The 25,777-nt window shown below is 53.2% G+C and overlaps 1 protein-coding gene across 3 annotated transcripts in view; it reads left to right on the top strand.

Moving 5' to 3' along the window:
- Nucleotides 1-13,798, top strand: part of PLXNA4 (plexin A4) — a 420,895-nt gene extending 407,097 nt beyond the window's left edge. For all 3 annotated transcript variants that reach the window (XM_072784612.1, XM_072784611.1, XM_072784610.1), the window contains exons 30-32: nucleotides 3,960-4,172; nucleotides 11,350-11,500; nucleotides 13,560-13,798. In XM_072784612.1, coding sequence (XP_072640713.1) covers nucleotides 3,960-4,172; nucleotides 11,350-11,500; nucleotides 13,560-13,655 — 460 coding nt within the window. In that variant the 3' untranslated portion in view covers nucleotides 13,656-13,798. The remainder of the gene's footprint in view (nucleotides 1-3,959; nucleotides 4,173-11,349; nucleotides 11,501-13,559) is intronic.
- The last annotated feature ends 11,979 nt before the right edge of the window (nucleotides 13,799-25,777 follow it).

Genomic DNA, 25,777 nt, shown 5'->3' with positions numbered 1-25,777 from the left:
TAAGAAATATTGACCTAACCGAGTGAGCAAAAATTAACATGCTGAGCGTTGCCACCAGGTCCCTGTCGCGTCCAGGTCCGCCCGGCCCCGCGTGCCTGACGCCGAGTGTGCAGGCAGCGTCAGGCTGGGCCCCAGGCACGTGGGTGATGGACAGGCAGGTCGCTGTTCGGACAGGGAGGCTGGTGCGATGGTAGAGGGTGCACGTGGGCAGCTGATCCGAGAGGTCGGCATCTAATGGTGACTCTCCAGGACAGCTGTGACCTACGAGGCATCTAGGTCAACAAAAGGTATTTCTGTTCTATTAGAGAAGCAATGGTCTCCCCTTTCCCCCAGACATGTCTTCCACACTCCCTTTGGGAGGCCAGGGACGTGGCCTTCAGAGCAACTCTGCAGAGTCACGCTACAAGGATGGGCAGGATCCGATGCCATCCTAGCCAGAGTTGTCTCTGCTTCATCTGTCTCAGAGACAGAGGGATCCTTTGAGCCCTGACATCCCAGCCGCCCCCACTGTGGTCCCTCCATCTGTCCTTTAACACATGTGCCCCTTCCCCTTCCTGTGTGTACTCTGGGTTTCTGTCTGCGACGGCAAGGTCAGACATCAGTATTCAGTGCCTGGTGTGGAACCTTGCACAGCGCCATGGCTCAATAAATATTGATGATGATGTAGGGCCCAGGTGGTCTCTACGTGAGGGCTCTACCTCAGGCAAGGCTGGCTTATATTTAGTGCCATGCATTCCAGAATCGCCTCCCTGTAGCTTTTAAACAGCCCCTGTCCCAGGTGGTTCTTCCCTAGAACATTCTTCCAAGGCAGCACAAACCTGCTGCCTGGCACCTGCCAGCTTTGGGGACGGCCCTGGCGCTAGGGCACAGCCAGGCACCCCGACAGCCAGCCCGGAGCCACAGACCAAACACAGATGACAGCAGGAGTCAGAAGCGGCACTAAAACCTATTTCATGTCATCTCCTTTGGCTTCTCATCTCTTCCACCTGAGGATTAGTGCTGTCTCTGCCGAAATTGGAAAGGTGGGCAGGAAGAGAAGTTTGGACCATAGCACCAAAGGGCTGGGTGTGCTCCCACATTAACTCTGGGTGAAAGAAGATCTTCCCCCGTGGGCTTCTTGCAACCCTTTTTGAAGTAAGACTCCCAGAGTCTGGATCCCCCATCTAGTGCAGGAATGCTGGGTGAAGCCTTTTCCCAGGCCCGATGTGTCCTGGTGCCCGCCTCGGGCTAGGATGCCCATCCTTTCAGCGGAACTCTGCAGGCTGTTCCGAGGCCCGTGTCCCTGGCCTGCCCAAATCTGCTTCTCTCTGCCAGCGAGTCTTCCTTACTTACCACCTGGTCTGATTGTGAGCCGCCTTCACAACACGAGACATGCTCTGACCAGCCTGGCTCTTGGTTCTGGCTGGGGAGAGGTGGTATTTCCAAAACCCCCCTACCTGCCCTCATAGCCCATTACAAAGCAGACCCCCTGAGGTGGTGTCTGAACCGTTTGCTTTCAGCCCATTCCTCCTTCTAGAGGAAGACCCCCGCCAAGGATTCCCTAACGCCCCTGGCACCAGCTCTTCCCAATACTCCGCTGTCCTCACCAGCAACTCCAGGGCAGTGCTGGAGTCAGCAGTACCAGGCCCGAGTTCTTGCACCAAAGGACACGCTCCCTCTGACCCTGCTTGCTGCCCAGGCGAGAAGCAGTTGGTCCGGGAATTATGAGATCTGCATCCTGACTTAGAGCTCCTTGTCCCTAAGTGGAAAAAAAAAAAAAAAAGAAAAGAAAAGATTACTTCTCTATTCCTGGCCAAAGTTGTGACTCACCTTGCCCCCCACTCCCCTGCCCCCCTTCCTCTACACTCCCCTACCTTTTCTCTTTGAAATAAACCTGCTGCTCATTTAGCCTGAGTGGCTGCAATCAACCAGAGATTAGTGCCACCGCTAATGTTAATAATATGCTAATATTTCATTAGAGGCAGGAGCCTCGGTGAGGTGCCCTGGCTTCCCTGTTTGATTTGCCTGTCAGCACAACTGGCTTAAATAGGGGGAGTGTTGGGAGAGACAGCGGGGGCGGAGCAGACAGGGACTCCCTGTGTCCCTCTTCTGGGTGGGACTTCCAGAAACAGGAAGGTGTGGATAGGCATGGGAGTCCTCCCTCCAGAGCTCTGACCCTAGATGTCGTGGGCTCCACGGGCAGCTACAGTGACCTTGGCTTTCACTGTGTGTCACGATTTTCTGTGTCATCCCTTGATTTCCTGTTCTGCACTTCCCGGGATGAGACAAGCACCACCTGACCTTGCCAGATCTCGGCACTGCCCGCCCGAGTGCCAACGGCGCATGCTGTGGGAACAGAACACTTGTGGATTGATGGGCAGTCTTGAACAAGAGGTCTTTCTATATTTTAGCATTTGTCATATAGAGGTACTGGCTGCTAGTGGAGACAACAGATAGAAATATTGTACTTGCTGTCCTGAAGGAAGTAGCTCGAAGGGTTGGCGTTCTAAGAGGCAAGCCAAACGCACATGAGCCCTGTCACTACCACCAGCAGTTGGAACAGCAACCAAAATCCTAAAATGTCAGGGCCAAAGGCAAGAGGTGAGCTGGTAGGAGCAGAGGGAGGGAAACAAGCAATCCCTTGCTCAATGCCACCCTGCTTCCTAAGCTGTATCTCAGTGGGCTTCATGGACCCACAGGGTGGGAGAGCCAGCAGTCTGGCCCGAGGCGGCAGGTGGGCACGTTTCTCCCGATGCCCCAGGACCCTTTCTGGCAACACAGACAGGGCCTTGCAGTTATCAGACCACACTGCATGGTTTTTTCTCTGTTTGTCTTGGTTTAGCTGATTCCCCTCACACATCCTCCAGGCCTCCTCCAGCTAGGGAACACCTGTGAGTCTTTATTTTTATTTTTTTTTATTTATTTATTTTTTTAATTTTTATTTATTTATGATAGTCACAGAGAGAGAGAGAGAGAGAGGCAGAGACACAGGCAGAGGGTGAAGCAGGCTCCATGCACCGGGAGCCCGATGTGGGATTCGATCCCGGGTCTCCAGGATCACGCCCTGGGCCAAAGGCAGGCGCTAAACTGCTGCGCCACCCAGGGATCCCCACCTGTGAGTCTTTAAAACTCAAGACCATCAAGTGTCCTTCCCTCTGTGAAGACTTTTTGGACCCTCCTCTCGGGGTGGCCTGGATGACATCTCCGCGTGCCCCACATCAGACCCTGGATATCCTTGGGTTCCAGCACTGATCAATCCCAGAGCACATACTCTATGGCGCGTCTGATGCCCCCCCAACCCACCAGAACACAGGCTTCTTGAGGGCTGTGTCTTATTCACACTGTAGCCGCAGGTGCTAGCATAGTTCCAGATATGCAGTAGGTGCTAAGTGCGAGGGGTATACAGTAGGTGGTAAGTGCAAGGAAGACGGAGGGGGAACACCAGGGGCAGCTGACAGCCTGTCATGTGGGTCTCTAAGGCCAGCTCTGAGAGGAGAAATCAGTTAGCTACTCTAAAGGGCTCAGCCCCAGGACCTTCATTGTGTAGGATGGAGCTGATACCACCAGCCAGGGGGCAAGGAAGTGCTTCCTTCCAAGTCATACAGTGGGATGCAGAGAATAAGATACAAAGCCTATATTCCAGGTTATTCTTTAAGGTTTGCCAACCAGATGTACCTTGTATCCAGCATAGGGGGCAGACAGTGGAATAGTCTGGAACCCGTCCTGGCCACCTCTGAGCCCAAAGCCTGGTCCCATCAGGCAAGGTGGTAGTCCCATGGTGCAGGCCGGGCATCAAGCCCTCACCGGAGCCCATGGTTCAACCTTGCTGATCCTCAGTTTCCTGGAAGGCAAGTTGGCTGCATAGGCTTTGATTAAGGATGGTTGGTGCCCAGCCTTTTCTCTTTTCCCGGAGAATTCTCCAGACTACACCACAGAGCCCTGCCCTATCTTCTCTGACCACCTGCCTCTTCCCTCCACAGCCTGCCGCTGCGGTTCTGGGTTAACATGATCAAGAACCCTCAGTTTGTGTTTGACATCCACAAGAACAGCATCACGGACGCCTGCCTCTCCGTGGTGGCCCAGACCTTCATGGACTCCTGCTCCACGTCAGAGCACCGGCTGGGCAAGGACTCCCCCTCCAACAAGCTGCTCTATGCCAAGGACATCCCCAGCTACAAGAACTGGGTGGAGAGGTGAGTGCTGAGCCCGGGAGCCACAGTAGGGCCCCTTGCTGCAGCAAACAACTGCTCTCCATGAGGGCTCCCCACCCCAGTGGATGGAGACAACAGATAGAAATATTGTACTTGCTGTCCTGAAGGAAGTAGCTCGAAGGGTTGGCGTTCTAAGAGGCAAGCCAAATGCGCATGAGCCCTGTCACTACCAGCAGCAGTTGGAACAGCAACCAAAACCCTAAAATGTCAGGGCCAAAAGCAGGAGGAGGTGAGCTGGTAGGAGCAGAGGGAGGATCAGTCACAAAGCCTGATCCTGCAATTGCAATGCCCACACCCCATTGTCCCCAGTGGCACTGTCAGCTGAAGCAAGACCCCGGGGAACCTGGCTGGAAGTTACCACTGGGTTCTGCTTCCCTGCCTGGAGGGCCCCAGCCCTTCGAGGCTGAAACGCCTTCAGGCCCAGGAAGGAAATCAAGTCGCTGCTCTGATCCCCACCCCAACAAAATAAAACATACAAACAAATCTTCAAGGGACCAAATAACATCGTGGCACAGAAAATCTGGAGTCTTCTAACCTGTCTGCCCCTGTCCACGTCAAGTGGGGATGTCGTTCTCACTCTGACGCTTCTCCTGGCCCCAGTCCCTTGAGCCCTCCAAGACGACCTCTTGATGCCCTGCACCCTGTAGTGCTTTCTCGGCCATCGTAGCCCTGACCTAATCGCTGTCTTACACAGTGTCCTGTGCTTGCAGGGCCGTCCGTAAGCTGGGGAGCCCGTCTTCCTGCAAGGCTAACTTGTGGTAAAGAACATCAGTGGCTTGTCTGGGCCAATCAGCTCCACATACCAAGCACCTGAGCTAGGCAACCAGCCAAAGCTTTATTTATTTATTCATCACAGTAGCCCTGGAATATAAGAGGACAGGATTATAACCTCATTTTCTGCCCATGAGAGTGAAGAAATACACATTCAGAATGGCTAAGTAATGAGCCCAAGATGACTTCAGTGGCCAAGATAAGACTTGATCCCAAATTTGGGTGACGCCTACATCACTTTTCTACTATTTATGATACTTTTAGACTTGGCCTCTACCAAGCTATATGGTGCCTCTGTGTGAATTAAGGCAGGTGCCCTTTCCTAGAGAAGGGTGTAAGCCCAGGCCAGGGTGCATGGTTTGTTGAGGGATGGACTGGTTGTCACCCCAAGCACCTTTGTGCAGTGAACAATGCACAATTCCACATGGCAGTCTCGATTTTAGAGTCCCTTTCTCTTTTTATCATACAGCCTAAAACTAGGAAACCTAGATGGAAGCTCAGTTTTGAGGCCTTTTTTTTTTTTAGGACTTTTTTTTCTTTTTAATGAGTAAAAGATGCCAAAAATTGTTCTTGACTTAGTAACTGAAGACAAAATGAAGAGTATCATTTCACCCATAGCAAAGAGACAGTCTCCATACTTCATATTTGAAAACTGCCTTCCCTTGTAAAGAGCTGGAATAACTAAGAGGGCATGGAGTCCTGGCCACCTCAGTAACATAATTCTGCTAACAAGGGTTGAATTTTATTCTTTGAGATCCTCCCCACCCCTTCCTGCTGATGCGTGTAGTGGGCATCGGTGTTGGCCAACCGAGAGAGAGAGAGAGAGAGAGAGAGAGAGAGAGAGAGAGAGAGAGCTCCTGTCCTTGTATTTATGTCTGAGTCATGAGGAGAGGCTCTCACCTCCACAGAGATGGTAGCTCATTCTTCTGACCATAGAGCTGCCAGAAACAGGGTTAGCCCTCCTGTGTGGTCAACAGCTCTTCAGCAAAGAGAGAGGGGGAAAAGGTGGCAGCAAGGCCAGATTATCTGGGCACTGGTGTGGCATCACTGTGCTGGGACCTCAGGTCGGGGGCAAAGAATCAGGGACGTGGGGGGCAGGGGGCATTGCTGAAGCATCTGCAGAGGGGACACTCCCCAGAACAGTTTGCCAGTCAAGGGTGAGAGTAATGCATGCGCAGGGCTAATGGCCTTCCTGCCGCCCGGTGCTAAATGAAATCTGTGCCACGCAGCTGCTACGGGTCATGAGGAACCCCAGTCCATTTGGTTATTTTTAGGAGTGGCTTGATGGTTTCCATTTCTTATCCTGCCAGTTTCTTAGCAACCAGTGGCACTCTAGGGAGAGTCATCTTTCACTAGCCTAAGATCCCACCCAACCCTTTCTCCTCCCATTCTGGGACGAGGTACAGAGACAGGGGGATTAGGAGACAGTGTGGACTGGTCTGGAGATCAAGTCTAGAGTGCTTCTTCACTTGGTGATCGATGGATCGATTCTGCTGTCGCTGCCTGAGGAACCTGGCCCCCGAGTTTGTCTGCTTGCTGGCAAGTGAAGCCTAGAAGCACAGAACTCAATCACCATCCACTGTGAGCCTGGTCTCCCACCTCAGCCTACCCAGGGCACCAGCAGCCTGCAGGTCAGAAGAATGTCGGTAGAGCCCAACCTCTTATGGCCAGGGCTTACTCGCTGGTAATGTCACTGCCTGAGCCTACAGACAGCCCACACAGGACTCAGGCTTAGTGACTCGCTGTGGGAGACTGCACCCTGCGTGCAGCACAGCTGAGAAAGAGGACTTACCCTGGCTGGTCCCCTCTATAGAGCAGGGGGAAGCATCTGGATTCTGGAGACCTCACTAACTCTGTCGGTTGAACCGCCTAGATCATTCTATCACACCTATGCTGGCTTGTATCTCCTAGAAGTTCTTCATCTACCCACACTCCCCCAACCCAGTCCTCCCATCCCATTCTTCCTCCCATCCTCCCATCCCATTCCTGCCTCCAAATACCTTTTAGTGCTAATGGTCAGCGGCTCTACTGCAGACTTCCAGTCTCTGCTGCCTCTCTACAAGTATCCGGGTTTTTGCTTATGGCCACACCCAGAGAAAGGGAGCAGGATGTCTAGGTCCCCAGCAGCAAGCAACTACTACACTCATAGAGCAGAACTCAGTGATGTTGTCACCATGAACAGCCCAGTGTATCGTGACCAGTCGTAGTTCTTGTATCATTAGCAAGAGCCATAGAATTATCGTGTTAAGTGGGGGTTTCCTCTCATTTTAAATTGGTAGAGCCTCAAGGTTATTCCTACGGCAGCATTAGCCTCTCTCACCTGCACTCAAGGCTTTCCAGGTAAGAATGAGTGGAGTGGAATCACACTTGACCCGCTCAGAACTGGACTGGGCTGTGCCACACATCAGAATATCATCTGTCACCTGTGTCACAGCATAAAAAAGGTTAAGAATTTTGAATATTTAAAAATGCCCCCTAAGGAAGCCATCCATTCAAAATATAAAACTGTGACGGTTCACCCTGGGAGCAATATTGGAATACAGACATTTCATTAACTTATTCATCAATCCGTGGGTCAAACATTTATGGTCTCCATCAAGAGTGTATGGGGCACGTGGGATACATTACACTGGATCCTTCCCTTGTGGCTCTTGTGGTCCAGGAAGACACGGACAGGCATTCAACAAGCCCCAGGAGCTGTAATAGTGCAGCTGGGAGAGTAAGAGCCTGATTCTGCTGGGCCTGGAGAGGTCAGTGAACAGTTCTCAGAGGAAAAGACTTTTGTACTGGGCCTTGCAAGCCAAGTGTCTGTATATCAGAACATCAGGCTCTAAGCATTTTTCATGTCTATGCCTTCATCCTTGAGGTTGTCTGAAGAGATGACAAAACTTTGTTCTTCTAAGAGTTCAGGGCGTTGGAGACCACTTTTGTGATCACTGGAGCTGTCATAATGGCAGAGATGAGATACCCGCCATCACATACTGGGCCCATCCCCTAGAAGCCCAGTTCACAAATGCAGAAAATTCACCATTCTAGGACCCTGCCTTCATACAGCTCCCCAAGGACCCACAAGGGTACTGGCGTCCCATCTGGTATGAGCAAACTCAGCAAAGAATGCTAGGTAGGGCCAGTGGTGGAACTCAGACATCCTCAGCAAGTGTGGTCTTGGCCAGCCTGCCAGGTCCTGGCCAGCCAGAGGGAGTTCTTGGGGGCCTTTCAGAGCATCAGTCCCTTCTGAAGGGGCTCACCTGCAGGTGAATCCCCTGGGAGGAAGTTCAAGTACACGAGCCCAAGCTGACCTTTCCCTTCCTCACTGCACAGACTGCTGATAAGAACACTTGTTTGAAGTTCATTAACGGAGCATAATTGCATTCTTCACAATCAATAAGCCTTCTCGGTGGCGGTGGCGGGGCCCAGCACAAAGGCCAGCCCAGCGGGAGCTGAGAAGGAAGCAATCACCCACACAGCCAGGGAATCCAGGGTGAGGTCATTATCAGGCTCAAGGGGTGCTAGCAAGGCAAGAGGGGGGGGGGACACAGCCTTGGAGGGGATTGAGGAGAGGTCAAGGCAGGGTCAGCATGCCCTGTCAGGTGGATGGGCCCAGCTAGGACCCGGCAGGGCTGGGGACAAGAACCAAGCAGAGCGTCAGCCAGACCCAAGACCCACACTCATCCAGGAAATTGAGCCTTCCATGGCCATGCAGCTCAGCTAATTAGAACTTGCCGAAGATGAGGACATGTGCCTGGTGCATTCATGAGCAAGTGTGTGACCACAGACGTGCGCTGGTCCAATCCAGCGGCCTCTGCACGGAGACAGCAGAGGAGAGACTGGGCTGCTCCATGTGGACATGAATGGTAGCATAATGCAAAGCACATCCGGGTGAGCCACCACCCATTTCTTCAGATGAAAAGGTTGGAAGCCCTGCCCTCTCCCCCCTCCACCCCGAACCCCTTCCTCCCTCTCTTTCTCACACACAGACACACTTTCTATATATTCTCTTTGGAGAAATGGACCAGGCATCTAGCACACTCCGAGGCAAGCCTTGTTGAAGGGACAGAGTGCTGGGCACCTGCTATTTCCAGTGGAGACAGTGGTCCCTTACCTGGGCTCTCGTGCACCCCGGGGAGCTAAATACCACAGGAGGAAAAAAAGCCTGATGGCCCATTCACATACCCGTGAGAGGTGTCACGGACAGGCAACGGAAATGGCAGGAGTCTTTGCCTGTGATGACAGTCATGTCCTGTGAGTGAGGACCTGGGTTTTTCATCCCGTTCAGTCTATCTGCCTGTCCACAGGTGACAGAGTGTCACTGTCAGGAGGGAGCTCTGGACACAGGTGTGTTAGCAGAGACGCGCTGGGCCGCTGGCCGTGGAGAAGCCAGGAAGATCATCGGTTCATGGTCTTCGCCAACGTGACCTGACCACACAGCCCTCTAGCCGACCAGTGCACTGAGACAGTGGCACACATCTCCTCGGGAGGGGACAAGGTTGGGAGCCACCACCAAAACCCCTGGGTCTCCACTATAAAATGGAACGTTGGCATTTACTGCCCTCCAGAAATAGTGCCAATGAATCGAGTCTCTCGCCGGAACATTTATACCTGGAATGTCATTAAATCACCCAGGACCCAGAGGACGCTGAGGCTGTCGAGGGGTGGGTTGCAGGCCGGGAAGAGAACGGGCTCTTCTGGGATGGCGTGAAGGAGCCATAAGGCAACAGGACAGGGAACCGGGCGGGGATGGGGATGGCTCTGAACCTGAGGGGGACAGGGGTCAGGGGACCAGCCATGACCCCGCCCTGGATGAAGGTTGTGAAGGATGAAGTCCGCATGGGCTGGGGGCAGGACGGCCTTGTCTGCGGCCCCAGGCGCTTCCGAGAAAGGCCATCTCATTAAGCTCTTGTCCCTGGGCCCAGACCTCCTGCCAAAAGGCAATCAGCTCAACAAAGCAGTTGGCCAGTGTGTCTGTGTGTGGCCCGGCTTCTGAGGTCAGAGGAGGCGCCCCCTGACCAGCCCCTTCCTTTGCCAGAGCACACAGATTTCATCTCCTTCCCTCTGCCTCCCTCGGAAAGTTTCCAGAATGAACGCCAGGTCTACAGACGCAGCAAGGCTATGGCTCAGGGCAGCGGGGCCACCACGGCCCTCGTCGGCCCAGGAAGGCTCTGGCAGCAAATTGAACTGTCATTTAGTTGCAGACCCTCGAGCTTGATGGCTAGAGGAACACGCAAGTGCCACCTCTCCAGCTTGTCACCTACTCCTGGGCAGAGAGGGGGATGGAAGGGGGGATGGCACAGGACTTACGCATCCGTGGGCGGTACCCTGAGAGGTGCAGACTGGGAATGGCACAGGGCCGAGGGGCCAGGCTGAGACGGCACCAGAGCCTCCGAGGATGCCACACACTCGCCCAATCAAGCCCTGAGTTCTGGGAATCCCCGGGGCCTGTCGCTGGCACTTGCACTTACACCGGTGAGCCAGTGCCTCTCCTAAAACGGTGTGTCCTCGATGCCTCCCTCACCTTGGCCTATCCCCACTCCGCCACCGTCCCACCACCCTCCTCTGTTCCAGGTTCTCAGGCATGCCCTTCCCTGCTCTGAGGGCTGAGGCTTTCAGTGCAGGCTGAGCTGGGGTGATCAGGACTCCAGTGCGGAGAGCGGTTCCCCGGATGCCCTGATGTCTCTCCCTGCTTTTGTAGGCTCCAGGCCCATTGGTGTGGTCCACCCCCAATAAGCACCCAGGAAGGGGGCCTGGGTGTCTCTGGGGGCTCTGGGGCCTTTCCGTTCCTCATTAGGACCCTGCACAACTCCCCTCTGGTGGAGGAGTTGGGGTTCGCTGCATATAATGTCAACTTGCAGAAATTAAAAATGTAAATGCTGGCGTCTAATTAACCAGTTGACAGCAGTGCACAGCTGCAAGTGACAGTGACTGATTGCCTTCTGCCAGCCTCTCTCCCCACGCAGCCCCCCTGCCGCCCCCGCTTCACCCAGGGAGCCCCCCGAGAGGGGAGGGCATCGAGGCAGAGCAACCGCTTGGAAGCCCAGTGGAGCCCAGTGGAGGGCACCTCTTGCGTTTGTGGGAGGAGGAGTGGCAAGGACAGAAGAGCTAGACCGGGCGCCCTTTGGGGGCTGGGGGCCAGGCTGAGGCAGGGGACAGCTCCTCCTTACTCCTGCTCCCACCCCGGTCCTCCCCTGACCACTTCGGAGCCACATCCTCCCCCTGCACCCGAGCTGTACAGGGCCAGCCCAGAAGCGCAGGTGGGAGAGGGCCCGCCTTGGTCCCCAGGGGGTGGTGCCCGCCATCCGCTGGCCCCCGACATCGTGCCGGGAGTTTCACTCTGCCCGGGCCTCTGTCCGCACGGCTGCAGCTCTTTCTTCCCCTCCGCCTTCCCTGGCAGGTATTACTCGGACATCGGGAAGATGCCGGCCATCAGCGACCAGGACATGAACGCGTACCTGGCTGAGCAGTCCCGGATGCACATGAACGAGTTCAACGCCATGAGCGCGCTCTCGGAGATCTTCTCCTACGTGGGCAAGTACAGCGAGGAGGTGAGCCCGCCCTGCTTGGCACCTGCTGGGAAGGACGGGGCAGAGATGAACAGTCGCTGCCTGTGTAGCAGCCTCTGCACAGGAGCCCCGGCACGAACCCCAGACGACCCCCGCCTCTGCTGGGGAAGCTGTCCGCCGCCTTGGACTTGGCGGCTGCGCTCCACAGACTGGGACCCTAGAAACCTTCCGTTCTGCAAATTCGGCATTCATCCCGATTCTCAGATATTAAGATAAAGTAGCAGTTTCTTTCTCTCTCTCTTTCCTTTTTTTAAATTCTTACTTCCCTGCTTGTCCCTCTTTTTTATTTTTCCCTTTTCTCTCCCTGATCTGTCTTTAAGCAAGCAGTTTCCCACCCCCATGGTAGGCTGCATGGGAATGGTATGTGGGAGAGGGAGGGGAGGGGAGGGGAGAGGAGGGTCAGGACAGAATAGATACAGAACAGAGTTCCCCAGATGGAAAAGAAAGCAGACGCTGCCTTCTTCCTGGCCAGTACAGAGGTGCTTATGGGAGGGTTCTAGTTCATGCAGGCTTAGCCCAAGTGGGTTCAGAATCCAGGCTCCCTGTGTCTGAGCGGCAGCATAACCACCTTCCCCTGTAGTGGGAGGTAGTGACAGGAGCTGGAGCCGGTGCCCCCCCGTTCTCCGCCTCCTCCCCGCTCATCACTGAGAGGGCCTAGGAGCCCCAGGCCACAGAAGAGGCCCCAGCAGGCTGTGAGCAGCATAATGCTGCAAGCCTCCAGTGAAGGGGAAGCCAGCTGTGGGTCCCATAGGGGAGGGACCGAGATGCCAGCCTGCAGGCTGGTGCTGGTCCCGGGCAAGGCTGTCACCTGCCCGTGGCCACATGAGAGAAGTAAGGATGATGCGGGATGTGCCAGGGCAGGAGTACAGCTGCCTCATCTTGCAAGCACTGCCCTTTAGTCTACAAGGACACTCGTCTACTCTTGGTGTAAAAATGCCCCATCCTCATGAAATACTAGCGCCAGGAACTGGTGGTTCTGGGCCAGCTAAGAGGTCGGCAACTCCACCTTGGTCTCCCCACTTAAAAATACACTAAGTGGGCCAGGAAATCCAGAGCTCTGGGAGCCTCCTCTGGAGCCTTCAGCCTCCTCTCTGGCTCCTCTGCCTCCCTACCCCTCAGCCCCAGCGCCAGGAGATGCCACACCTGCGTGTCAGGTGCCCCTCGTGGAGCAAACTTCATGGGAAGGGCGCTCGCATGTGTTAGGTGACCTTGTCCTCTCCAAGGGAGCCACCCACACAGGGACCAGGAGTTCCCCCATTATACAGATGAGGCAATGAGGGTTCAGAGAAGTGATGTGTTTTTCCCCAGATCACCCAGCTAGACACTCTAGATCTGTTATTCAGCCTCACGTCTCCTGAGTCTGAGTCAACTTCTCACTTATTTTTTATCGCGTCCTCACTGTCATTCTTCTCTACCAACCATCTGATCCCAGAAAAGGCTTTGGCAGATGTTATCATTCACTGCTAGTGACCAGGAAAACATGAGATATCCCCCTTGGAAGGATATTTTTTTGTTGACATGCAAGCAAAGCCAAATGACTTTCTAAATGTGGGATCAGGGGGCCTCAGGGAGCTGATGGGGAAGATACTCCTTTTTAGGAAGGAGGGGTGGGATTTCTTAGTATCTATGAAAGCACATTCCCCGGAGACACCAGGCACCACACTTTACGTGGGGGTAGGCCTGTGTGTTTGTTAACCTGCAGGGACCTGGTACATCTCTGAACAGGTGTCTCCTGCCCACTGCCAGCTGTCTTACGTGGGCAGCAGAGCGCATGCATTTATTCAGACATGTTGATGAATGTGCCGACTCCCTGTGCTCACTGACACAGGGGTACCCACCTGCTGCACCCCACCCCCGAGTGCCCCTGCATCTCTCCATCCCTGTTAGCCAGGCTGCCTGCTGACCCAGAGACTTCACGTGTGCAACTTCGTGTGCACGTGGCTTTCCAAGCCTGACCCCGCTCGCCCTGTCTGTGCACGCCCTAGGAACACAGACCCGTATGCACAAACTAGTAACCTCCCCGTTCTTGGCCCTTCAACAGATCCTCGGACCTCTGGACCATGACGACCAGTGCGGAAAGCAGAAACTGGCCTACAAACTAGAACAAGTCATAACCCTCATGAGCTTAGACAGCTGAGAACCGTCCTTCCAGGGCCCCTGGGGGGAGGGACACACCAAGCCGTGCCTCAGTCTAGATTATCATCTTTACCAAGTGCAAGTTCCGACTGGCGTCAGCAGCATCCCCTGAACAGCGCTGTCTCTGTCTCCGCCTCTTTCTGTCTCTCCCTCCTCCCTGCATCCCTTCTTTCTCAGTTGCTCTGCCAACATGATCCAACTAAGCCACCACCCCTCAGTGAGTCCAGGACGGCCAGGCTCACACGGGGACCTGGCCAGAAGATATCAGAGGGGCTCTCTTTCCTGGCTGACTCCCAGGCATCAGCAGAGGGGGCCCAAAGATGGAGGAGGAGCCATGGAGAGAGGACGCTCCTGCGTTGCTACTCCACCTTCCACACTGGGCCAACCCTTGGTCTAGGGAAGAGGCAATGAGCTCAGTATTACCTTCACTGGGAAGACATCACCTGGCTCTCTCCCTTCCCAAATGCCTATCTCCAGGGGGTCCACCAGGGTCTGGGCCCCGTTGCAACTGTGAGAAGAAAGGCCACAGCTCCCGCATACGGAGGAGTAAGGATTAAGGGGGTGGGGAAGGAGTAGAGAGGTGCTTTTCAAGCTGCCTCTCACTTCTTGGGTTGGCATTCAGAGGCCACCTTGTCACCTTCTAGTCTTCTTGGAGCCCTTCCAAGTGCTCCTAGGGACCTACCCGCCCTGTCCCCTCCCCTGCCTGTGGAAAGCCAGACGGGAGAAGCAGCGGTTGCATTCCACTGTGGAGACCCTCCTAACCTTCTGGTCTGGCTCATAGCAGCAGAAATGTAACATGGAGGGGGAGAAAGGGAAAGAGGGTGGCATCCACCCTGGGCAGAATCGGTTGTTTTCCATTCACCCCCAAATGCAAATGAAGCACGTCCATAGTCATAGGCTCATCCGTTGCCGGATCCTTGATGCTGTCTAGAGAAAGCACCTACCTGCATCCTCCTTGCTCGGCACTCATCAGGGGACAATGTAAAATGCAGAGTACATCCAGGAGATTCTACCTCCAGCCGCCTTTATTGGCTCCGTCCCCACCCCCCTTCCTGAGAACTCTATAGAAGCTTGGGGCAAAGAGCTGAGGCCCTGGCCCCCTGCAGAGCCTGGTGCCATTGCTATGCAGACGACATTGTCACTGGACTGTCCAGACCTACTTGGCAATGACTCCCTCACCACCTGCTGTCTCTTCGGTCACTGCCCTTCCTCACCTCATCCCTAGTCATCATGGAGAGAACCACGCTCAAGCACAGCCTCACGGAAACAAACCAAAACGCCAGCCAAACTCAGTCCCCAGCTCGCCGTGTCTAGGAGGGACCTAGGACTCAAGTGGAAGGAGCTGGCCAACAATGAGAGAGAGACATACAATGGACCTCGGCCCTGGCATCTGTTTCTCCATCTGTCCTTCCATCTCCGATCTCTCATTTCAGCCCGTCAGGCAACGTGTGCTCGGACACGGGTGAGCAGGGGCCGTGGTAAGAGACGGTCTAACGTAGGGTCATGGAAACCTTAATCTTGAAGGGACTTTAGATGCCATCTGGCCCAGTTTCCCACCATAAGCAAGAGACTGTCTTAGCAGTCCTGCTGGCTAATTATACCCCACTCTGGGAGACAAGGAGAAGCATCACCTAAAGTGTGGTTGCAAGTCAAGGTTCCTGTCTTGCCTTCACTTCCTGAGCATCAGACATCAGTCTCTGTCATCCATTCACAATGAGCCCCAGGTGAAAATGGGAAGGAACCACTTCATCTCCAGCAAAGTTCATGGAGCACCCTGTACTTTTAAGAACTCTGGCCCCTTTGGATATGAGTGTGTGTGTGTGAGAGAGAGAGTGTGTGTGCATGTGTGTGCATGTGAGTGTGTCTGCTCTAGGAGCAGGCAGAGAGAGCTCGAAAGGATTTCTTGTCCTATGGAGGGGACTCTGAGGTGTTTCTCTTCTCCATCCTTGCTCATTCATTCTGCAGCTTCAGGACATTTCAACACTAGCTTTCTGTGCTGAGTGCTGGTGGGTGGAAGAAGAGTCACCGGTCCGTAGGAAACCAGGGTGCTCAGTGGCCGAAGGAGGCCTGGACTGGCCTGGAGGCCGGGTGGAGGTGACCCACAGCAGGGCATCATGTGGCATGAAGGAGAGGACAAACGGGGACAAAACACAAGTAGCTAACAATGGAAAGAGGAGAATAGGGGAAAGATGTACGTTGTGGGGGGAAAAGATAACCAAAGGTTTTGGCAAATGAAGTGCCAGGTGAAGAAGCATGGGCTTTCTGCCCTGGACCATTTCATTTCCTCCCAGGAAGCCACGGACCCTGGCCAGAGAGGAAGCATGTGAGAGCGGGCGGGTGGGCGGAGGAGGCACGGTGGCCAGAAGATGTATTTGCACACGTGAGGGGTTGGGGAGGAGAGAGACACAAACATATTTAACACAGATTCGCTGAGTGGAAACCGAGTGTGTGTGTGTGTGTGTGTGTGTGTGTGTGTGTGTGTGAGCGCATGTATGAGTGAGTGTGTTTGATTTATTTTTTAAGTTTTGCACAGTTAGGAAAACAAATTAGCAGGCAGAAAAGAAGACTGTTATCGTGGTTCTGCTGAAGCTTTTATTTTTTACCGGATTATTATTGTTATTGTTATTGTTCCTTCGTCGGTACAGAACCCCCCTCCCCAACCCGCCCCTGCCCCGGGTTTTGTCACAAGAGAAGCTTCAAACACCTCAGAGAAAGCTCGATGTCAGGAAGAGAGAGGACAGGACAGTGTCCTGGCTCTCCTCCTTCCTCCTGGAGGCGGGTTGTTTGCTGAAGCCTCTGTGGCCTGCTTGGGCTGGAGAAACAGGAGAGGACCACCCGGAGCTGCTACCCATCTTGTCCGCAAAAATTCTCTTTCCCTTTTCTGTTTGTTTCTCTTTCCTTTCTCTGTTCCTTTTACAATATTTTTTTCCATTTGGATTCATGCGCACATGTGATACATTTCCAAGTAAAGACAAGGCAGCGTTGTCGGAAAGCTGTCCTTGGCTCCCATGGTCTTTCCAGAATATCCCCTGGAGACCCCCAATCTCCTTCTGGCAAGCCAGAGACCCCCAGAGCTGCCCCTGGAGGGGGGCACGCAGACCAGCACCCCGCAGAGAAGGGAGCTGGACAAACTGGCCCCAGGAAAGGAAGGTCCCCTCGAGCCCTCCCCCATGACTGTGAATTTGCAGGGTCATGACTCTGTTTAAGGTGGAATCTTTATCTAGGTTCTTGGGTCCCAGGCAGAGAGAAAGGGAAGAAAGGCCCATCTTCTCTCACCTTCCCCTCCAACCGCCTCCTGCACCCTCCCGCCCTTGAGACCACCAGGGTCCAGGCAGTGCCGGGAGATCACACAGTCAGAAAAACAGACCTCGGTTAGATGGGGACTTTGAACGTAGGAGGGAGATGGGCTGACGCTGAGGTGCTGGAAGGCAGGCAGCTTTATGGCGTCCTGAATTCAAAAGGACGGATGGAGAGAAGCTGAGACAGGTGGCTGCGGACAGGTCATTCCTCTCGGGAGAGGTGTCTCCCCAGGGCTGGGCTCTGTCATCCTTTGTCCCTCCTTGTAAGGAGAGACGCCGGCCTCTCTTGGTACCTGCTAATAGGGCCACTAAGTGCAGATGGCTACTGTGTCACTTAATTCCTCAGGAAAATACTTTTTCTTGCCTTCTTTCAATGTGGTTTTAATTCGGGGACTGAGGACAGCCTGAGTGTGCACAGGCCAACGTAGGTTCAAACCCCTGGGACATGCACACCCAGAGTCGGCTCTAGAGCCTCCCTCTTGTGAGCCAGTGGGTGGACAGGTTGGGCCGAGATGCCTGACCCAGGCTAGGGTCAGAGAGAGAAGTCCTCTTCAATCATCCCAAAGTGAAGCAGACTGTCCAGAGCTGTGCCAGGCAGGAGTGGGACCCGCTGACAGGTAAGGCCGCTGACCTTGGCCACTCAGGCCTGGTTCTCAACACCCCCAGCCCTAGGCTAATGTCCAGGTAGTGTCCCAGTACCCCATTCCCCCCCGTCTGAGGCCCTCTGCTTGCGTTCCCCTTGCATGTCTGGCTTCTGAGAGTGTCCCTCCCCCCGCAGAGGCAAGTGCACCCCCTTGTCCCCATTGCCCGCAGCTCTGACCCAAGGCTGCGGACCTCCTGGCACAGGAGCCTCAGACCTCACAACCCACCCCCCCCCAGGGCAAGCCCCTGCCACCATTCCCAGCATTGCCTCCCTGAGTGATTGGGGGTCCCCAGTCCCACCTGGGCCCTGGGGGTCCCCCATCAGAGGAGCCACAAGCAATGATTTCTCAAGCAACCTCCACCCCCTGCCCCATGCCAAGTCCTGCTGATGTTTCCAGAACCCAAAACAACCACTCGCTTTGACCTAACAGGCAAAGCCCTGTTTTCCATCTGTCTCCATTCTCAGGAATGAGGCGACATTCTTTGGGCTTCACAGGATGTGAAGTCAAATACTTAACCTCGTGAGGGTTAAAGTGAATTATTCTTAATCAAGAGCAAACATTCCCACCTCTCAGAGAGCAAGGAGGGAGGGGAAGAGGCAGGGAGGCTCTGCAGGCCCAGAGACACTCCCTCCGCGGTCCTTGCAGGAATGGGCCGCCCCAACAGGTGGTCCTGGCATGGGTCCGAAAGACCTCTGAGAGGCATGTCTAGGCATGAACAACCTCCAGGTACCAGAGTCCCTGGAAGAAGCCCCTGCCCCAGGTGGATCCAGGCTCCTTCCTGGCCTTTCCTCTCACTCCTAGTTCACGTCAAGGACCACCTGTAAACCCTGCATGCTTCCCGTCAGCATCCAGGACAGGTGACGGAGAGCCCCTGACCCTGCAGCCCCGCCTTTTTTCTTTAACCTGTATGTGAACTGTCTATTTGGGGTCTGAGGTCATTTGGTTTTTGTTTGTGTATGTTAAGCGTTGGAAATTAAGGAGGGAGCCCAGGTGTGGGTGTAAAGTCCAAACTGCTAGAAGGGAGAAACAAAACTCTTCACCTGTGACCTGAGAAGGATGAGAAGAGCCTGGGGGCTGGGGCTGGGGGGCTCCCCCTGTTGTTAAAAAATGGGCCAGGATATTCCCCGGATGTGGACGTGCCTGGGGAAGCAGCCTCCATGGCTGCTAATATTCTCGGTGCTTCCTGGGCACCTGGGATGGCTGGAGCCTGTGATGCCAGGCCTTCCCCTCCTGTCTCCTGCCGCCTCGCCCCAACAGGTGCCACTGGAGAGACAGCTCCAGAGAGAGGCTGGGAAACCATGGGCCTCCATCCTCATGGTGCTCTGAGAGTGGCAAAGCCCTCCACTGGAAAACTTAGAAAAAGACCCCCCCATCCACAAAGGAATCTCTGTAGTAAAAGTTTTGGACTTTCAAGAGAAACTTTTTTTTTTTTAAACTACAAGTCTTTGCTCCCTGATAAAATTGTTGTTGTTGTTGTTTTTTAATTTGGGGAATATCCAACTTTATAAAATATAGAGGATTTTTTGGTTGTAAAAGTAATGCATACTCATTAGAGTCCCAATTAAATTCCATGAGTAGACTGGTGACTACCCCAGCTCAGCAAAGCTGAATGAAACAAAATCCCTAATGAAATTAAAAGAGGTTTCTGTCTTCATTGGCAGAGATAGTGAGGGGGGTGGGGGGGGAAATGCTCTTGGTCAGGTGTGCCCCACCCCCCTCCTCCTTACCCCCTTTCACTTTGTCCAGTCTTGGCTCTCTGGACCGCCCCTGGTGTGGCTGAGCCCCCTGCAGTCCCCACCAGCTTTCCTCAGACCGAGGGGTCACCCCGTTGGGGATGGGCCATGGAGGGACCAAGCACCCTCCCCCTGAGAGTGCAAACGCTCATGGCAAATAGACAACAGGTTCTATGCAGTTCATCTTCTACCATTTTTTTTTTAAACTGGAATTAGAACATCTTTTGTTAGTATCTTTGATCTTATGAGTCAAGCACATTTTGGAAGGGCTCCCTTTCAAGAGTGGAATTCAAAACAGAGGATACAGTTAAAGAGCAATGCAAAGGACACTTCACCAAGTGAGACCGCTCGCCCAATAGGACCCCTGGATGCGGCTCAGGCCTGTGACCAAGATGCGACACGTGTCTCTTGTGTTGTCCTGCCTCCTCCCTTCCCCAGCGTTCTCCCCAGCTGTTGGCTCGTTAAACCTTCCGTTCTTTAAAAAGAAAAGCTAGTTTACCTCAAAGATTCTTGTTTCCATTTGGAAACTAATGACTTTGTGTTTTAGAGTAGATGACCCTCCCCTCCATCACCCCCTGCCTGGGGCTGGTGTCCCTGAGGCCTGAAGGCCTTGCCTAGTCATGTGTTGGCAATGCCAACCAAGAGCAAGAACCCAAGGCCCCGGAGACAGGAAGGATTGGGTGCAACTGGCTTCCTCCCCACCTTAGCCGGTAAGGACCAGCCCGTCTCTTCCAGCAGGGTCCTGCCGAGTAGTCACCATAGTAACCAGCAATGCCAGGGTACCACCAACAGAGACCTGCTCATGAGTGAGCTGTGAGCCCGGGCAGAGGGGGGGAAGCTGGCCTGATCACATGACCCAGAGTCAAGTCAAAGACTAGAGGGAAGAGGAGAAACAGGGTAGGATGAGTGGGTGGTTTGAGGAACAGCAGAGGCCTTCGAGTCTTGGAGAGAGGCCGCTGAAGGGGGTAGGGCAGGTGGGTCCTGCTCCGGTCACCCCCTTCCAGCTCCACCCCAGCTCCGCTTCCATAAAGTTCCCACCTTGAACACTGACACTTTGTTAGAACAAAGCAAAACATATCTTTAGACAACAGTGTTATAATGAGCCTCAAAGATAGGTGGATGGAATCGATTAGAGGAAGAGGGTCTTCTGGTTTTGATTTTTAAAAAAGAGTATCCTAGTAAGATTAAGAAAAAAAGGATTTAAAAAAATAAAGTTTTTAAAAAGGAAACCTATGCTATTTAAATTGGAGCCCAGTTGTAACTTGGTAAAGGCAAGCTTCTGTACCTTTGTTATAATTAATTGTATACCTGTGTATGTAAATATAAGGCATTCCTATTTTGCAGTTCAGAACAAAAAAAAAACCTATTTGTAATATAGAATAAAGTTTATTAAAAAATAATAAAAATGCAGTTTTGGGATTTGGGTCTTTTCTCATGCCTCTGGCTGGAAGCAGGCAGAGGGGAAGGTTGGCCACAGGTAAGCCTCCACCACGTACAGGTGGGGCAACTTGTCTCTCCAGCCACATGGTATCTAAACATTCTCTTAATTATGGCTCTGTCTTCAGTTACAAAGCAGATGTCTCGGGAGGCGATAATGCCCCCAGATAGGGACAGCAAGCATGCTACCAGCAAGCGCTGGCAGCAGACATCCCTTCCACATGAAGCCAGATCAACCTCTGAATCCTCCTCGACACAGCCCTCCAGCTTGCTGGAGTTGGTGCCGGCGAGGGCACGAATTGCCATCCCTGTTGTGAGCCTTCTTGGCAAGCCACACCTCAGTATGAGTGATCTCATCAGTCTAGCCCACCCCCAGCATTTTAACAGAGGGTAGAAATCTTGAACCCAATTGTGCTTCTGGCATAGGAGTAGGATAGGGAGAGAACAAGAAGGGGAAAGGTGGCGGTGGAGGCAGGGAGCAGGGAAGCAGACAGCTGTCCACCTGCCACCAGCGTTCATCCGTAGTCCATAGACTGGCCTCCAGGGCAAAGTGGGCCGTGCACAGTCAGGTCTGGGCCCAGAAACTCTGCATCATCCTCTGCATTCAACTGGCTGCCCTCCCATGGATCCTTTTGTCTCTCCGAGCCTCAGGTCAACAGCCAGAGAAGGTTGAGCTCCATGTCTCCAACATCTGTATAATTTGAAGTGAAATCCATGAGAGGGAAGCAGGATAAGAAAGGAGAGACAGAAACACCAAAGTGGAGAGCGTAAGTGAGGAAGAAGGGCAGGAAACAGGGTCGGGAGAAGACAGACAGACCCCAAGCAGCCAACAGCAAGTCCTGCCCTCCCTCCCCCCGCCATGCTGGGGTTCCCCCAGCCTTCAAAGCAGGGCCCCCAGATTGTAAACGGAAGGAGTCCACCAAGATGGGAACTCTGGGGGCCAGAGAGAAAGGTGACTTGGTGCCAAGTCTGTGAGTCCTGTCTTGTCCCACACCTTCCAGAAGAGAGCCCTCCTGAGATAAGAGGCAGCCGCTAAAGTGTAGACACAGCTCCACAGTGACACCGAGACACCACCACCTCTGGGAGACACGTCCTACAGCCAATGACCAGGGAGCACATCAACCTTGGGACAACAAGGGAACGAATGGCACCCAAGAGGGAAAGTGGGGATTAGTGACCCCAGACCCAACAAACTGATGGGCTCAGATCAGAGTGGTAGCTCTTTTCCAGTAGTTCCAACAGACAGGGAAAGTATGTTTTCTTTTTTCCTAAATGATGAGGCAGGCTGTGGTGGGGATGATGGTCTCGGTCCGAAAGTTCAAATCAGATTCCACCCACAATCAAGTTCTTGTCCGTCCACAGGCTCCTTTACCTGTGTGATGTCAGGCAGTACCACCATCAGCCACCATGACCTTGGGCAGGTGGCTTCTCTGTGATTCAGTTTTCCTCTCCAAGACCTGAACATGCTTCTAAATGCTCTATGAAACCCAGGAGAGGGATCCCTGAGTGGCTCAGCGGTTTGGCCCCTGCCTTTGGCCCAGTGGTTGAGCATCAGGGCGTGATCCCAGGGTCCTGGGATGGAGTCCCACGTTGGGCTACCCGCAGGGAGCCTGCTTCTCCCTCTGCCTGTGTCTCTGTGTCTCTCATGAATAAATAAATAGAATCTTTTTTTAAAAAATGATATGGTACAAACAAAAGAGTGTATCCAGCCGAGGCCTGAGTCCGACTTTAGAATGGATGCCATATTAGTTAGCTCAGGCCGCTGGAACAGAAGACCAGGCTGGGGAGGCTTGAACAACGCATTTGTTTCCTCATGGTTCTGAGGGCTGGAGGTCCAAGATCCAGGGGCCAGCATTAGTTTCTGGGGAGATCCCTCTTTCAGGCTTGCATAGAACTGCGTCCTGTGTCCTCACATGGTCTTTATTCCGTGCGCGCATGGGGAGAGCTCTCTGCTCTCTCTTCTCATAAGGACACCGGTCCTACCAGGTTAAGGCCCCACCTTTAGGGCCTCATGTAACATTAATTACCTCCCTAATGACCCAATCGCTGAATTCAGTCACATTGAGAGTTAGAATTGAATTTGAGGGGACACAATTCATGCTCTAACCGATGCCCTATTTGTTCATTGACAGAAAGTAAATATCTTATGAGAAGGGACATGAATGTATTTTGATTGTTAGCCTGTGAGATTCTGGAAGGCAGAGATGTTATCAGTTGAACTGATGTTACTCATGCTTAACAAATGTCCAGCACAGAGGGAGTGTTCAGTAAATTATAAATGGGTAGCGGGAGGAACGTGAACAGTAAGCTGGGAGAAAGCAGTTGGCCACAGTCAGTTGCTGGCTCATCTCCCCACCCAACTAATACGCCTCCATTTTTTTCCATATCAAGCCCCATCCCCTCCCATGAATATTTTATCTCTAGGAAACGAATTCCTGGACTCGCAGCCAGTGGCTATCTTTTGCAGGTTGTTGGGAGCCAAGCACTGCAGTCAAAACCTCTCCCACGGCTGGGAAAGCTGCTGCTGGCTGTGCAGGATAAGTGGGGGCAGGGGCAGATCGCTTCCACCCCAATCCCTTCTCCAAACCTGTGCTGCTTTTCTTTTAACAAAATTCCCACCTTGAACACTGCCCGCAACCCACAGGGCTGCAGGGGGCGGGGGTATATGCTAAAGCCGAGGCAGGTGTACGCGGTCGGGTCGTGAGTCGGGATAGCAGGTAGATCGAGTCACTGTTCAACAATTGCCCCCCTCACTCCCTGAATGAGCAAGGCGGCTTCCCATCCCAATTAAGGCAGGCCAGCCAAGCCACTTGCCGATGCATTCGAGCACTCATGACGTGCCACCTGCAGTGCTCCATCAGCCTGGACAGTGAGGACAATGACAACGCAGAGCAGAGACACCAGATGACCCTGCATGAGTGGAAACTAAATCTTTGCTGGGTTAAGTCACTGTGGTGGGGAGGGCATAACAGATTATCCCAATTATTACGGGGAACTGGAAGTTTAACCTGACCGGTAGGTAGTCCCTTAGCTGATAGATAATACATGAAATCTCACCTTCCACCCACAGACAATTATTCTTTTGACCTCAGGCTTTTTTTCAAAAGATATTATTAGCTAATTACAGTCAATGTGACTCATTCTGTAGATGTTCCTAATTTTCCTGAGCTGGATTTCAGACAGACTAGGGGGAAAAGGGGAAGAAAGAAGGAGTAAATCTATAGAGAACAGGAAAAAAGGGAGTGGAGGGGAGGGAGGCTCCCTGGAGAGAGACATGAGGAGTAAGAAGATCAGAAAGGACTGCCTTTAGCCACCTCTGTGCTGGGAGATTTCTGCCCAGTGTGCACCCAGACCCCCGCGGTGGTGAGAGGTCTCCAGCCTCAGCTAGAGGTCATGGCACTCACACCACACACTGCCCTAAGGAGAAGCTATTTTGCCTTTTAAGGACGAATTCAGCCAAGGTGGTTTTATTTATTTATTTTGGGTTTTTTTTTTTTTTTTTTTTTTAGAGAGAGACAGAGAGAGAGCGTTCCACAGGGGTGAGTGGGGGCACAAAGGGAGAGGAAAAGAGAGAATCTTTTTTTAAAAAAAAAAAAGATGTTATTTATTCATGAGAGACCCACAGAGAGACGCAGAGATGCAGGCAGAGGGAGAAGCAGGATCCCTGCAGGGAGCCCAATGTGGGACTGGATCCCAAAACCTGGGATCACACCCTGAGCCCAAGGCAGACGCTCAGGCACTGAGCCACCCAGGTGCTCAGGAGAGAGAGAATCTTAAGCAGGTTTGACGCCCAGCACAGAGACCCACACAGGGCTCCATCTCACAACCCTGAGGATCACGACCTGAACCAAAGTCAAGAGTCAGATGTTAACCCTACTGAGCCACCCAGGCACCCCCACCAAGGTCGTTTTAAAACATAGCCTACAGTTTTCTATATACTTGGATTTTGATCAATGGTCAACTCCCGGGAAAGCCAAGAGCTCATCCTTACTAGGGGCACAGACCATGTTCTCAGCACAAGTCCTCCTCACGATAGCAGCCCCCCTTGGGAGGCCACAAACAACAAGGTCTCATGAGGCCTAGAAAGACCCATCCACACTCAGATGCTGACTCTTCTCAGCAGCATTTTCAGCTCCTCTAAAACGGAGGCAGGGAAGGAACTCACACCCCCCAACTGAAGAGGGCCCCTTCTTGCCCATGTTCCACATTGGACCACAGACCTGGGCCATGCTTCCCCATCTTCCCAGTCCCCAGCCACCTCCTGGTTAAGCCTATCTGACTCTAATGGGTGCCAAGGCAGGGCCTGGGGGGACTGGAAGCAGAGGGGTCATGGAGGGGAAGCTGCTGGTCACTAGGATACTACGATGGACTCTCCATCCATTCACCAGGAGCACATCCTGTTTCCTGCACTAAAAGGACCAGATCCCCTTGAGAGCCAGCCTGCACCACCCCCAACTCCACACTGCTTCTCATTCCTTCTTCCTCTGTAGTGTATGACTCTGGGGTAACACAGGCTAATAAGCCACTCACTCAGAACTGTGTGACTGCAATCTCCAAAACTAATTTCCTAACCCCCCCTTTGCAGCCTGAACACATTCTCTACATAGAGTAATGATGAGAGACCCAGGCCACCATTGCCCAGCTGTGTGAACCCTCAGTAGTTTCCTAACTGGCTCCAAATGTCAATTTTCTAATCTGTAAGGATGGGAAAAATAACACCTTCCTCACAGGGGATCGAGTGAGGCAAGGACACAAAGCACTTGGAGCAAGTCCCGACATCTCGTGAGGTTTTAGTGGATGGCAGCTTTTGGCACTGAGTGGCAGCCTTCTATAGGAAGAATCGCACATGTTCTCTCTCTGGCCCCAGCTCGTGGGCAGCGTATGGTAGCCACTCTAAAAATCTCCGTGAAATAAATGATCGAGTCAGTGCAAGGCTCTTACAACTGCCCAAGCCCTGAAATGCAAGTAGAGATAAAAAGCTTCCCAATAGGGGCAGTCCAGGGGGCTCAG

This window comes from Canis lupus, chromosome 18 (assembly GCF_048164855.1).
Source record: "Canis lupus baileyi chromosome 18, mCanLup2.hap1, whole genome shotgun sequence".
Lineage (NCBI taxonomy): Eukaryota > Metazoa > Chordata > Mammalia > Carnivora > Canidae > Canis > Canis lupus.
The sequence above is the reverse complement of the archived record's forward strand: the minus strand, read 5'-3'. Positions and strand labels throughout refer to the sequence as shown.